A 15,494-nucleotide genomic window follows, 5' to 3' on the forward strand; every position below is an offset into this window, starting at 1 on the left:
TTAAAAAAATTCAAATCTCAACACCAAAACAAACACCAAGACAGTAACACCCCACTCATATTATTTTATTTGAAGCAGTAAACATTTTCAGATCACATAATTATATTAAACATGACTTACAACACCACTCGTAACAATTCCAACAAGGAATAACTGGCAAATAGGTCAACCAAAATGATTAGCTTCACAGGACTGCCAAAAAATCTATAACCCAAGACAAGAGCTGGTTCAATGTGAAATTTAGAGAAAGGTAATTCTGGCCTCCTTTAGTTCAGGGTCAGGTTCTTCCAAAGTGACCTCTTTATTATGCTAAAGACATTGGACATTTAATAAAAAAAAATATGTTGACCAATTTGCACAGCTGGTTTTGTTGGCTTATTTAGGCACTTCAAAACATCTCAGGCTACTATGAGAAGTCCTATATAAAACTTAGTCATTTAGACTAGTTAAAAGCATCACAGAAATACTAAAAAAAAAAAAAAAAAAAAAAAAAAGTAAAATCTAATAAAGGTAAAGAATGCTTTATACATTAATCAAAGAGAGTGTTGATGGCATAGAGTGAGGACCAATGATGACAATAAGCTAATCCTAACAAAGGAAGAAAGGAAGAAAGAATTGTTCATTTTAGTGTTGACTAGAACTCAGAATCAATGTTTCTTCAGTGAAACTTTCTCATTAATAAAGGATGAATTAGGCTTTTAATTCAAAAAATAAAATTTCCAGTGTCCTTTATGTGAAAGGTACCAGGAATTGAGTTGATCAAAAAACGAAAGACAAAACCCAACAAACTAGAATCCTTGGTAGCAAATACTGATGCTGAGGTTTGTGAGAGGAGTGTTATTACGGGTCATCCAGGAAACAAAGTTAATATAAATCTAGGAGATGGAAATAAACAAAAATGATGTAGCAGAGGAATGACAGATGAAAGCTTGAAAGTAAAAGGGGTGCAGTCTTCACGGAATGAGAATTCAAGAAGATATGACAACTTATGGTGGACTTAGACGAGAGGAGCCTTGGTGTGGTTGTTAAGACCCTGTTGGGGATGCTCATATTCCACATCTGAGTGCCTAGAGGCTGAGTTCTGGTTCTGCCTCCGATTCTAGTTTCCTACTGATGTGTACCCTGGGAAACAACAGCTGATGGCTCAAGTGCCTGGGTTCCAGCAACTCAGGATAAAGTTCTGGATTGACTTTGTGGTTCCCACTTCTACCTGGCTCAGCCTTGATTGTTCTAGGCATCTGGGGATCAAACCGATGGAAGGAAGATCTTTTGTCTTGGTCTTCCAATCAATCAATCAGTAAAATGATGGCCCAATGCAATAGCTCAACTGGTTAATTCTCTCCTTGCAAGGACCAGGATCTCATATGGGTGTCAGTTCATGTCCCCACTGCTCCATCTCCCAATCAGCTCCCTGCCTATAGCCTGGAAAAGCAGTGGAGAATGACCAAAAGCCTTGGGATCTTGCACCCATGAGGGAGATTTGGAAGAAGCTCCTGGCTTTGGATCGGCTCAGCTCTAATGGGACCACCATTGGATCTGTGGCCCATCAAAAAAACAACATGTTCTTATGTGGTTTCTGACTGTATTTCAACACTGGAAATTGCAGCAAGCATGACTCAGATATGTCAAATAATGTAACACGTGGGTCTCCTAGCACCAGCAACAACATTACCTAGAACTGCAGGTTGAAACTGCTAATTCTAGTACTTTTTTTGCTCTCAAAACCTTTTTGCTTTTAAACACTATTCACAGGATTAGCACAATGTATCTATGAGTACAGATGTTGATTCTATTTGCAAAAATAATTTTAGAGCCAGAATAAAATGGAATGCTAAAATAAACAGTATATGGTGTCCTATTAGGATTAAGCATGAGCCTTCACTTGCTGCCTCAACAGGCTCTGTCATAGCAGGAAGCTGTAATCAGGAGTGGTGCGAGGACCCAACTCAGGTACCTCCTTATGAGTGAGATGTGGGTGTCAAATTAGCACCTTAATTACTTGGTCAAACAGCCATCTCTACTCTTAACATTGTTTTTAAACGTGATTCATAACTAGCTCAAAAGCCATCCTATAAGATGTAAAAAAAAGTCTCAACAATCATAATAACTTAAATTATTTTAAGTATAATTGCCCAACTAGATATAATATTTACTCAAGTATCCATCCAAGGGTGTGTGTATGTGTGTGAGTTTGTGTCTGTCTCTCTGGGGTAAAATCAAGATTTTCATTTCTCTGTAGTCAGACCTAGCATTAGTGGATATCTTCTAAATGTATCAAATATATTAAAACTGGAATGGAGAAGTAACAAAGTAGTCTTTTTCAGTAATTTTCTAAAATTTTCTGTAGTATTTAAAGTGACTTTCAGTGAGTGAATATAAAAATGTAATAGTGACTACAGCAGGTCTTTTAGATACTGAACTTTTAACATCAATGCCCTGAGGAAATTTAGAAAAAACAATATTTCTTAGGAAAGCTAATTTCTAGAAAGGTGCTTTTTGTCTTTCATTGGAGCCATCACTCAGGCTTCCCAGGGTCTGAATCAGCAAGCAGGGAGATATAGTTGGAACAGGAGCTAAGACCAGACTTTCAAGTGGGACCTCACAATATGACACTCAGTGCTCACTCCCAAGTTACCTTTGATTAAGACACTGGCTATATTATCTGAGGAAATAAATGATTGATAGGACTAGGAAGTATCTGCTATTTCAAAGTTAAATAAGCAATGTTCTCCACTCTCAGGTACTACAGTTAATGTAATTACTAGTAGTAAAATAAAAGCAAATTTCGGATCCAAAAGAAACACTATCTTTATTAAAAGATTCTAATCCTGAAACCAAGCTTATCACAGGAAGGTAGAGGAAAATGGAAATTTTTCTGTTATATTTCCATTCACCTTATAAATTGAGATGCTCCTTCAGAAAGAATGGATTAAAATGAAAGAATGATTTGCAGTAAAAAAAAAAAAAGCTCACATAATTTGTCTTATAAATTTGGCTAATTGTAATTTTAAATAAAATTTACAAAAAATTTACCACTCAAAACAGAATGAAACAAATACTGATTTAGTAAAAGCAAAGCAAGAACAACCAACTCTGTTATTCAGAACGAACTTAAAGTATTAGTAAGAATTATTTTTGAAAAAAGATAAGAGATATAATACCAGGTACTACAAAAAAATTCATGAAAAATGGAATAATGGTAAATTTTATTTTGGTGCAAAATTTATGAAATCCATGACTCCTAGTACAAACATGCATGAATTTCAACTATTTTTGCACCATAATAAACTTACCTTTAATTGTATTTCACATGAACATTTTGTAGTGCCTTTGAAAATACCAACTGGGTAGGACTGGTATTATCTCCACGCCTCCCACCTTTCTACACAAAGTAAAATCATGAGTTGGCTGTATACAACAAGCACACTGAGAGCTAGATTTCCAAATTGTGTATACTGGAATAGCTGAATATGAATGATTTGGTTGACAGTATAATTTTTATTTAGAACACTGATCCTGGAATTACAAAGAGAAAAGAAAAGTCAGACTACTTTTCAGGTTATGTCTGCTTCCAAGCTGATTAAATAAAGGCTATTTCACAGCATGCACAATTAAAAAAAATAACCTAGCTCTTTTCCAGCATTCTTTCTCCTCCACTCTGGAATTTAATAAATCCATACTTAGATTACTACCCACAGACAGAAGCCCATGTGCCAGTCTTTGGTAGAAATCTGTACATGTAGATGTGGGGTCTCAGAATACCTCCAAAAATTCCACTAACTTGACATACTAAAAAGCAAAATAAAGCCGTTAAAAATTTTTATAAGGCTTTCTGTGTTATCTAAGTTTAAAAGTAAAATCTCAATTGTACTTACTATTTGGTGGTCCTGTTGCCTGGTAGGGTGGATAGGATGCTGAAGCAGTAGGACGAGAGAAAACTGGAGGCTCTTCTCCAAACACCACAATCATGACCTGAATAAGCCCCAGCAAGTCTGACTGTGGCTGAAAACGGAAGAGAAATCCAAATCAACAAACTGAGTCACTTCTTAGAAAAAAGGAAGTCTAGCCATTTCTCATCACTTTGACAGTTTTCTTTGAAGAACTTCAATCATGAAAATTCTGAAATACATTTAAAAAACTTTGGGAGTATTAAATAATATTTACTTGTGGCCCTTGCTTCATGCACACTTTTAAAGACAACGAACCAGAGGAGTACACTGCAAAATTCAGATTGTGTTTTTTTTCATTTGACTTCACAGAACCAACAAAGCCTACTTTATTGTAAGTAGACAACTTAAGAATGCTGGTACAAAATCTGGGATTGATATAAACAATAAACCTAATAATACTTATGGCCTTTTATAAATGACACTGTTAACCTGAAAACATATTCTTTAACTTTTATTAAAGATAGTAATATGAATATTAAAATTATAGGTAGTTTCAAACTTAGGAATATACAAATTATTAAAGGGTCTTTTCTTTCAATAATAGTTACAAAAAGAGTACCTTTTTTCCCCCCAAAAAAGTAGTAAACATTTTCTCAAATGTATATCAATGTCCATCACACTTAGTGAAATAAACCAGTCCTCAAAAGATAAGTGTATTCTCTGATTTGTGACAACTAATACACAGAGCACCAAAAAATGTAATCTGTGTGATATTAACAACCTGGGAATGAACTGCTGTGGTCATGCTCAGCCTGAGTCAATGCTCCTGAGTAACATCAGCATTTCCACTTTTTTCCCTTCTACTCACTGTCGTACCTCTACACACCAGAATATTAACATAGTCTATAACCATGAAGTGAATGAATATGAAACTGTGATAAGGGGAAAAAGAGGGAGGGATAAGCAGGCCCTGTGCTTCAAAATGCAGTTCTTTGTGGCTAAATGGGCACAACTGGAAACTATAATGCTAAGGGAAATGAGCGAATCCCAAAAGATTAGATACCACATGTTTGCCTTGATTTAACCTGTAATTTTTTGTTTGGTTGTTTGTTATTTTTTTGAACCTGTCATTGATACTGTCTCAACCCAGATGTTTCGAAGAAGGGAACTTGCATTATTTTTAACATATTGTTTACCCAATACTATGTCAATTAATTCCATAATGTTGTATATTGATACTGAGGCCTTGTTGGGGCTTTTAACTGACCGGATCTTTACTCTGTTAGACCTATCTTCAGACCATAGAAGGTCTCCCCAAGAGGCCACTGAACTTATCTGGACAATAAGACGCTGAACTTTATGCTAGGCAAGTGTTTGCAAGCAATGAATCTCAACTGAACTTGAACTATGGTTATGCAACAAGGTGGAGGAATCCACCATGGGGGGAGGGGTATGGGAGGGGTGGGGGAAATCCCCAGCGCCTATAAAACTGTACTACATAATACAATGTAAGCAACAATAAAAAAAAAAAAAAGAAAAATGTGAAATTTATTCATTTTATATAAATAAATTATGAAACGGGCTGGTTTTTTTCTTGGCTGATTTCAAGCCTTTATTTTGTGTATGTCTCTTTTACCTACTTCTCTTTGAGTTCATCAGATTCTGAAGAACCACTAAATCATTTTGGTCAGCTAACCACGTTTATTACTTGTTTCTGTTAAGAGTCAGTTATAGGTTTCACCTTTCTAAAGAACCAAGCTTACCTCTTTTGTTCACATTTTTATTTACTTATGAAAGAGGACAATAACATTTCCCAGAGCTTCCTGTGAAAAATCTGATGATTCTCCCTGCTTCAGAATCTTTCTCTTGTTTGAGCATTTGTGAGTGTGTATGCTTGACAGGGGAATGGCATGTCCAGGATCTGTGAATACTTAAAGGTATACTGATTTGTGGATGGTAGGTGGTATATAGAGTGGTCACTGAAACAGCTTGCTCCAATAGGTAATAGCCTTTTTAGTTCAAGAACACTCGGAAATAAAATCATAGCCTCATGCAAACTCTTAAAAATTGGAATAGTTCACACACCGTAAAATTCACCCACTTAAAGCAAACTAGTTTAGCGGGTTTTAGTATACTAACAAAGCTGTGCAATTACCATCATCATCTAAGTCCAGAGCATTTTATTTCAAAAAGAAACCCCAGGGGCTGACACAGTGGCTCAGCAAGCTAATCCTCCATGTGTGCCAGCTTGTGTCCCAGCTGCTCCACTTTTGGGCCGGCTCCCTGCTTGCGAACTGGGACAGCAGTAGGAGGATGGGTAAAGTGCTTGGACCCTGCAGAGACCTGGAGGGAGTACCCAGCTTCAGATTGGCTCAGCTCCAGTAACTGCAGCCATCTGGGGTGTGAACCAGCAGATGGAAGATTTCCCTCTCTGTAAATCTGCCTTTCAAATAAAGACAAATGTTTGGGGGGGGGAGGGAAACAAGAAAAAAGAGTACTCCACACTCTTTTTTTTCTCCATGGATTTGCCTTTTCTGTCTGCTTCATATAACATTTCATATCATAAAACATGTAACCCTTTGTGTCTGGTTTCTTTAACAAAGTGCTTCCATACTGTAATATGAATCATTTCTTCATTTACACATTCTTGTAACTGCAGCTTTGTTAAGGCAATCTGTATTTTAATTCGTTTTCAATTCTTTAACAATTCTTTTGAAGAAAATTAACCTCATCTATAGGTAATACAGGCATTTCTAGGTCTATTATAAAGCAACAGGGCATGAATTCAAACTAATATAGAACTACTTTGCTGACTAGCTTGATATAGGATATGAAAAGAGGAGTAAGAACACTGCAGCAATTTTAGCTGCAACAACTAAGGATCAATTTAAACACAATATTTTTATAATTGCCTTTTCACACAAAGCCCTGCAGACTTTCACTCGTTTGTTTTTTGCAATAAGCAAAGAGAGATCAGATTTTACATTTCTAGGCAGTACATGACAGATCATCAGAATTAGGATTAATAAACTCATCCCTCCTACTGAAGTCAGCTGCCAATATTGTTCTTACTAGAGCTATGAAATGTACATATAGCAATGTAAATATGACTTTAAATAGTAACAATAAAGAAAATACCTGTGCAACCATCATTCAGGATAAGAAAATGATTGCCCATAACAAAAGTTTAAAGGAAATTACTTCTTTTTAAGAACAGCCAATTTGGGACTGGAGCAGTAACGTAGTAGTGAAAGTCCTTGCTTTGCATTCACCAGTTGTGATATAGGCGCCAGTTCTGTCCTGGTTGCATCACTTCTCTTCCAGGTCCCTGCTTGTGGCCTGGGAAAGCAGTAGAGGATGGCCCAAAGTCTTGAGACCCTGCATCCATGTGGGGGACCCAGAAGCCTGGCTCCTGGCTTCAGACTGGCTCAGCTCCAGCCACTGTGGCTACGTGGGGAGTGAACCAGTTGATGGAAGATCTTTCCCTCTGTCTTTCCTTCTCTCTGTAAATTTGACTTTCCAATAAAAATAAATCTTTTTTTAATAATGAAATAAGTCTTTAATAGAGCTCTATTTAAAAAAGCCAATCTTTTGCTTTACTTTAAGCATACTACCTTTTGAATGAGTTCTTAAACATGTTTAATTTTGTCTGTTTTTGAAATTCATACAGAGAATATGAAACTACATATTCTGTAAATACTTGTGTTTTTGTTCAGCAGTGTTGTAAAATTCCTTTTTATTTTGGCTGGGGCAACACTGGAATCCCACATGGGCACTAGTTATACTCCCAGCAGTTTACTTCCAATTCAGCTCTGTTTACGGCTTGGGAAAGCAATGGACCATAGCCCAAGTCCCTGAACCCCCGCACTCATGTGGGAGACCTGGAAGAAGCTCCTGGCTCCCAGCTTTGGATCAGCTCAGCTCTGGCTATTGCGGCTATTTGGGGAGCAAACCAGCCGCTGGAAGACCTTCTCTCTTGGTAAAAATCTGCCTTCTAAATAAAAATAAACCTTTAAAAAGATTCACCTTTATCAAAGGAATTAAGTCAAGTATAGTTCAAAGACTTCATGAAAACTGTGTAGCAAGGATTTGCCCTCTCCTTGTGCAGTAAGATAATTAGAATTAATAATGACCCTAAGCTGATACTTGTAAAGCTCACCCTCTCCCAGGATGTATTCCTCCAATGGCATCAACTAAGAAGCCTCCACTTGTCTCCTCAACCCAGTGCTGCTTAGAAGCTGGCTGTTCTTCAGAGGCTTTCTGTGAAACGTCTCAGCATTTTTATAACATAGGAATTCAGCTTATCTGCTGAGGGTCAGGAAGGCGAGACTTAGAGGATCAACTCAGCTCTGCGTGGTTTCCTTTCTTCCTCAAATCTTGGATCCTAAAGTCCAGGATTAATAAACAGAACAGCAAGTTTGGTCCTTTCAGCCCTGAGAGTTAGCTAGAGACTCCAGAGTTTCTCTGCTTCCAAGCTAGGGCACTCTGCCCAGATTCTTAGCCTCTCGTCTACAGGAATCAGTAAATATTCCTATGAGAAAAGTTACTGGCAGGATGTTGACTCTTCGCAGCTCTGTTCTCTATACATAAGCTGGCCTTTCAAGTCTTAACAGCCTCAGCAACTTCCCAAAGCCTTCCAAATACAAACCTTTACTATTTTGTCTGGCTTCCTTTGTTGTTTTTTGATGTGGACATTGGTCTGCCACAATAATAGCATAGGAGACAGAACAGAAGTTCCCTACTATTATTCTTAGAAAGAACACTTTGAAAAAAAAAAGAAAGAAAGAAAGAAAGAAAAAGAACACTTTGGGTAAGGAGATCTGAGTTCCACCAATATCAAGTTTTTAAAAATGCACTTTCCACTATGTGAATCCTATTTATTTTTAAAGTTTTAACTCAAGCAAATAAAATAGTGCAGCCCTCACGCAGTAGCCTAGCGGCTAAAATTCTTGCCTTGCACGCACCGGGATCCCATATGGGTGCCGGTTCGAATCCTGGTAGCCCTGCTTCCCATTCAGTTCCCTGCTTGTGGCCTGGGAAAGCAGTTGAGGACGGCCCAAAGCCTTGGGACCCTGCACCCATGTGGGAGACTTGGAGGAGGCTCCTGACTCCTGGCTTTGGTTTGGCGCAGCTGTTGCCAATTCAGATGATTCACTGGGGAGTGAATCATCAGACAGAAGATCTTCCTCTCTGTATATCTGACTTTCCAATAAAAACAATTTTTTTTAAAGTGCATATTTATTTTGTAAGCTGCAAAGTACTTTTACAAATAGTTTTTTCTAACAACCCTCAATTTAGTATTAAGTGCATTTATCTATCCTGCTTGAAATCTTCCATATGAGTAAACAAAAAGCTAATGCCAGTAAGCAAAACATATAAAATACAGTGAATTCAAAGGACACAAGTTATACTTACATGTTTCCATTCATGAAGATAAGGAAGATATATCTTCCCATTTGCATCAACATGCTTTCCTGTTTTAATAGTCATTGAACTAGTAGGTTTAACAAAACAGATAGGAGGATTATACGGGTATGTGTCCAGCAGCCACAGGCATATTGGAATATTATATGTATTACCTGAGAGAGAAAGAGAAACTTCAGTTGTATTATTTTTTTATTATTTTCAATTTTAGTTTCATAGGTGAGGAAGAGAACTATAAACAATTGAAAATCCACAACACACATTGTGCTTGAAGCTCTGTTTCATACCAGTTTTTAAATTTTCAGTTTGCAAAATACATAAACAGAATGAAAGAGCTAACTGATCACTACCCTCCCAGCGTCTATCTGCTGTTGTAAAATCTGTTCACAAATTGTTTACGCTATTTGAAAAGCAGGAAGAGTGAGCGAGTGAGCATGCCAGACACCCATCTGTCATCTGCTGCTTCATTCTCCAGGGACCTCCAATAGCCACGGGCAGGCCGGGTTTAAGCCAAGAACCCAAACCCCACTGTGTTTCCCACCCGGGCATCAGAACCCAAGTACTCAGACATTGTCTGCTGCCTCCCAGAATGTGTGTTACCAGGAAGCTGATCCGGAAGTGGAACAGTTTGGACTTCACCTAGGCATTCTTATAAGAGATAGCAGCATATAGACCACTGTGCCATGATCCTAACCTATAAGTTATCTTCTGACTCAATACATCCTTGAAAACAGTCAAGGATGGCCCAAAACCTTGGGACCCTGCACCCGTGTGGGAGACCCAGAAGAAGGTCCTGGTTCCTAGCTTCAGATTGGCTCAGCTCCAGCTGTTGTAGCTGCTTGGGGAGTGAACCATTGGACAGAAGCTCTTCCTCTTTTTCTCTCCTTCTCCGCATATATATGTATCTGATGATCCAATAAAAACAAACAAACAAACAATAAAAGCGGGCCTGGTGTGACAGCATAGTGGTTAAAGTCCTCGCCTTGATGCGCCGGGATCCATATGGGCACCGGTTCTAATCCTGGCGGCCCTGCTTCCCATCCAGTTCCCTGCTTGTGGCCTGGGAAAGCAGTCAAGGACGATCCAAAGCCTTGGGATCCTACACCTGCATGGGAGATCTGGAAGAGGCTCCTGGCTCAGGTTTGGCTCAACTCCAGCCTTTGCGGCCGCTTGGGGAATAAACCATCGGATGGAAGATCTTCCTCTCTGTCTCTCCTCCTCTCTATCTGCCTTTCCAATAAAAATAAATAAATATATATTTTTTAAGTGATAGAACAATATAGACTTGCTTGCCAAAAGCCAGATTATAAAACCTGATTCTTGGGGTTGGCACTATGGTGCACTGGGGTAAGCAATTTTTTGGGATGTCTGCATCTAATGTTGGAGTGTCTATTTTGTGGCTTCTGAATCAGCTTCCTGTTAACGCAATGTCTGGGAGGAAGCAAATGATGGCTCAAGAACTTAGGCCCTTGCTACCCACATCGGAAACCAGTTGGGATTCCTGGCGTTAGCCTGGCCTAATGCTGGTTGTTGCAGACATTTGGGGTGTGAATCAGTAGATAAAAAATCTGTCTCTCCTTCCCTGTCACTCTGTTTTTTATATAATTAAATAAACAGGGCCTGGCCAATGGCTCAACTGGCTAAACCCTCTTATTTGCAAATGCTGGGATCCCACATGGACACTAGACCATGTCTGGCTGCTCTACTTCCCATCCAGTTCCCTCCCTGTGGCTGGGAAAGCAGTTAAGGACAGCCCAAAGCCTTGGTACCCCACACCTATGTGGGAGACCTGGAAGAAACTCCTGGCTCCTGGTTTTGGATCAGCTCAGCTCCAGCCACTGTGTCCATCTGGGGAGTGAAATAGTGTATGGTTCTTTTGTCTGTCCTTCTCTTTAAAACTACCTTTCCAATGAAAATAAATGTTTTAAATAAATACACAAAACATGAAAAACAGAAAGACCAACTAAACAGATGCTGATATCCAGTAATTAACCAAAGCATGTTCTATATTCATGGAAGTTATTCAGAAGCACTAATGTTGGTTTTTGTAGTATAATCTGTCTCCATTGTGAAATTTATTTATTTTTATTGGAAAAGCAGATTTACAGAGACCAGGGGAGACAGATAAGCATCTTCCATCCTCTGGTTCCCTCTCCAAATGGCCATAATGGCTGAGCTGAACCCATCCCAAGCCATGAAACAGGAGCTTCTTCCATTTCTCTCACTTGGGTGCAGGGTCCCAAGACTTTTGGTCATTCCCTACTGTTTTTCAGTCCAGAAGCAGTGAGATGGATAGAGTGTGCAGCCGCTGGGACATTATCTGGCTAATACCCATATGGGACCCCGGTACTTGCAAGATAAGAATTTAGTTATTGAATCATCGCAGCAGGCCCTCAATTGAGAAATTTAACTATATACTACCAAAAAGTGTTTCAAATGATCCAACAGAGCAAATTCATTCAGCATAAATCAGTCTTTTCTTATGATGTTCAAAGCCCAGATCATTTGAACCACCTAATATAATTTATATACCTCCTTTCCCCTTCGATTCAGTTTTACCACATGTAAATACATATACAGATATTTCACCTCAGACATATTTAATTGTTATCCCAATTATTTTCATTTGTTTTATGAAAATGAAGAATTCTCCAGAATAACTAAGACTTGTGAACTAAGCCATATGAGAGCAGCTGATGGAACTGAAAATGTTTAGCTAAAACTTATACATAAGCAAACACTCAAAATCACAATATCCACCTCCCTGGCTGGATCCATTTCCTGAGGGTGATGACAAAGGCAAAGTCACTTAGCTTAGGTTTTACTTCCTAAACTTATCCTACCTGCTTTACAGAGTGCTGATGCTCAATTATTTTGAACTCCGTCTGGAATGTATGCCTGGTAACGAATAGCTGACTCATCTTTGAATAGCAAGCTCAGTCTCATTTTCTCAGTGATCCTCCCATGTGGCCTGGTGCACCTGTGTAACCTCTCAGCACCCTTGACATTATTCTACGGCTGTTAGAGAGCAGTACAAACATCTATCTGCAATTTCCTGTTTCTCCAATAGAGCTCTTGCCAGAGAAGGTACATCTTTATTCCCTTTTGTATCTCCACAGCTCCTCTCCCTATTGGCTCATGTAGACGAGGTACTATATGGAATAAAAGGGCAAGTTATAGGGACATAGGGCACATTAGTCACCAGCAATAATTAACAAACAGAACTATCTAAAAACAGAACAGTCTTATGAAGCTGAATGCTTATCAATGTCAATTAAGTATTCCAGCAGGAGATAACTGACTGGCTAAGAGAAACGAACTATGCAACAACACATGTACACATGGCTACCAGCTGCTGGTTCACGTCCCAAATGCTGGAAAGGTTAAGGCTGTTGTTGGGTGCTGGGGTTCGTGCACTGGGTGTGGATGGCACGAAGGTGTGAAGAGAACAGCTACCTTGTGTGGAAAGGCCCGGGGGAGTTTCCAGCTGTTAGGCAAGGCTCAGCGGATTTCTCTCTGACCACCTTGACACAGTTTCACCACCTTTTTGCATGGACACTCAAGCACCCCACTAAGAATTCTGCAATCTATTGAGGCATTGTTTGCCCCTGTTGGATGGCTTTTACCACCAAGGTGAGGTTGAGAGTTAATATTATTGATTATGTCTTGGTGAGGGCCTTTAACTGCGCACAGGAGTACAATTAAACCCATGCCATTTCTGGACATCTTATTCTGTACCTACCCATTGCCCTGAAATCGGGCACAGACATATAGCATGCCTTCTGGGAAATGGCTTAATAAGAATTTTATAAAGTAATGGAAGTGAGGGGAGTGACAGCTGAAATTGCTATGGCAATAAATATAGTTATTGTTATCTCAAAGGCTAGCTTGTCTTTGCAATTTTTAGGAGTGTAGAAAATGTAATTGTTTTAGCTGCTTTTATAATTTTTAGCTAGAGTAATTAAGGATGCTTTTATTAAAGAAAAATGCTTTTGATTATTGTCTTATTGTTTATGGGGTTGTAGAAGTCCATAGTTGTAGGGGGATTTAACATTTGAAGTTTTTGCTTTAGATTTTAGGTTTTTCCCTTAAATAATGGGTAAATTGTAGAAATAGAAATGTGGTAGGAATGTACTACTGACTAGCAGTAATCACATGTGCCTTGGCCTTAGAGTCCTGGCTGTTGCTCCAAGGCTACTGTTGAAGAATAAATAATAGCTTGCTTTGAAGAATATGAATACAGTATTTTGCAGAATTATCTTTAGGGGCACCTGCCTAGCCTTGAAGTGCAGATGGAGTGACCAAATGTCTGTACATGCCCCCTTAGTCTTGAAGTAAAAATAGAATAATTAGTTGCTTGTGCAGAAGCTTGTGAGGTGTCTCAGTAAATAAAAAGGACAGCTTTTTCTTGAGCTGGTGTGAGAATGCACCAAGTGTCTGTGTCTTTCTTTATCACCAACTCCACGCACCCTTCCCGAGCTCTGAACTCGGCTGGAGCTGGACTCCGGCAGTTGGGTCAAAGCTAGGATCCAGGAAGGCTATGCAGCTCTCCTGCATGGGTGGTAGGACCTCAACTATTTGAGCTATCCCAGGGTCTGCATTTGCAGAAAGGTGAAGGCAGAAGGTGGTGCCTGAAATGAACCGAGGATCTCAGACATGGGACATGGGCATCTTAGCCATCAGGATAAATGCATACCCCCAAATCACAGTTACTTTAAAGGAAAAAAAATGTATTTATTTGAGAGAAACAGAATGAGCGCTCCCACCCACTGGTTCACTCTGTAAATGGCTATAACAGCCTTACTTGACTAAAGTTGGGAGCCAGGAACTCAACCACATCTCCCACGTGAGAGGCAGGAACCCAATTATTTGAGCCATCACTGATGGCTTCCATGGCATTCAGTAGCAATAAGCTGCAATAAGGAGCCAGAACTGGGAGTCAAATCCAGGAATCCCAATGTGGGCTAAAAGTCTCCTAACTGGCGTCTGCACCACCAGGCCACACATCTGCTCCACTAACTACTTTTAACAGCCCATTTATTATATACTAGGCTTCTGTGCCAAGTTCTTTATAAACATTAAAATAATAGTTTAATTGCTCCTGATGCGGGCACCATTATTCAAATGTTATAGATGTTCATTGAACACAGAGAACTCATTACTAAGTGTTCTGACATAAAAGTCTCTTAATTGCTGTATTATATAGCTTCCTGTTAAGAAGTCTGAATGATACAGGAAGTTGACTAGAAGGCATCTAAGACCCTTTTTTAGTTCTAAGATTCTTTGAGTCTATGAAATATTAAATTTACCCAGTGCATGTGGGCTTTTGCTTGTTGATGTATCTTGAGTAAACAAGTTTTAAGACAGGAAAGAGTATCTGGCGCACTGATTCAGATACCACTTGAGACATCTGGAAACTATGCTCGAGTCCTGGGTTAGAGTCCCAGCTCTGTTTCTTTCTTTCTTTTTTTTTTTTTTTAATTTTTAATGTTTGAATTATGTGGTATAATTTGTATAGCTTGGGATTCCCCCCCAAACTCCCACCCCTGACAGATTTTCCCCATTTTACTACAATGGTATAGTCCTTCATAAGGAATCACCAGCTTCATTCCTGATTCCAGCTTCCTGCTAATGTATACCCTGGGAGGCAGAAGATAATGGCTGAAGATCTGGGGTCTTTGCCATTCAAAAAGGACACACAGACTGACTTCTTGGGCTCTGGTTTGGGCTTGGACAAGTCAGGAGGTTGTGGGTAAACAGGGAATAAACAAGCAGATAGAAGATCTCTGCTTGTGTGCTCTGCATTGACATAGTGAATTGCTGCTACCATATGACTATCAATGACAAGTTAGTATTTGGGGTATGCATTGTGATACAGTGGATTAAGCTGCTGCTAGGGAATGCCTGCAGCCTCTATTAAGCCAGTCTGAGTTCCAGCTACTGTACTTCTGATACAGCTTCTCACTAACGTGTCTGGGGAGGCAGCAGAAGGCGGGTGAAGTACATGGGCACCTGACGCCTACATGAGAAACCTAGACAGAGTCCAGGTTCCTGGCTTTGATCCAGTCTACCCTTGGCTGTTGCAGTGTTTGGAAGTAAACCAACAGATAGAAGATATCCTCCCCTTTCTTGCTTTGCCTTCCAAGTAGACAGAAAATAAACAAACATTAAAGAACAAAA

The 15,494-nt window shown here is 39.3% G+C and overlaps 1 protein-coding gene across 2 annotated transcripts in view; it reads right to left on the minus strand.

Annotated features, from left to right (window-relative positions):
- Positions 1-15,494, minus strand: part of TSG101 (tumor susceptibility 101) — a 36,629-nt gene that overhangs the window by 13,584 nt on the left and 7,551 nt on the right. For both annotated transcript variants that reach the window (XM_040988482.1, XM_040988483.1), the window contains exons 4-5: positions 9,306-9,469; positions 3,876-4,002 (exon numbers count right to left, since the gene is read on the minus strand). In XM_040988482.1, the coding sequence (XP_040844416.1) occupies positions 3,876-4,002; positions 9,306-9,469 (291 nt within the window). The remainder of the gene's footprint in view (positions 1-3,875; positions 4,003-9,305; positions 9,470-15,494) is intronic.

This window comes from Ochotona curzoniae, unplaced genomic scaffold (assembly GCF_017591425.1).
Source record: "Ochotona curzoniae isolate NIBS_2020 unplaced genomic scaffold, NIBS_Ocur_1.0 contig_4877, whole genome shotgun sequence".
NCBI classification, from domain to species: Eukaryota; Metazoa; Chordata; class Mammalia; order Lagomorpha; family Ochotonidae; genus Ochotona; species Ochotona curzoniae.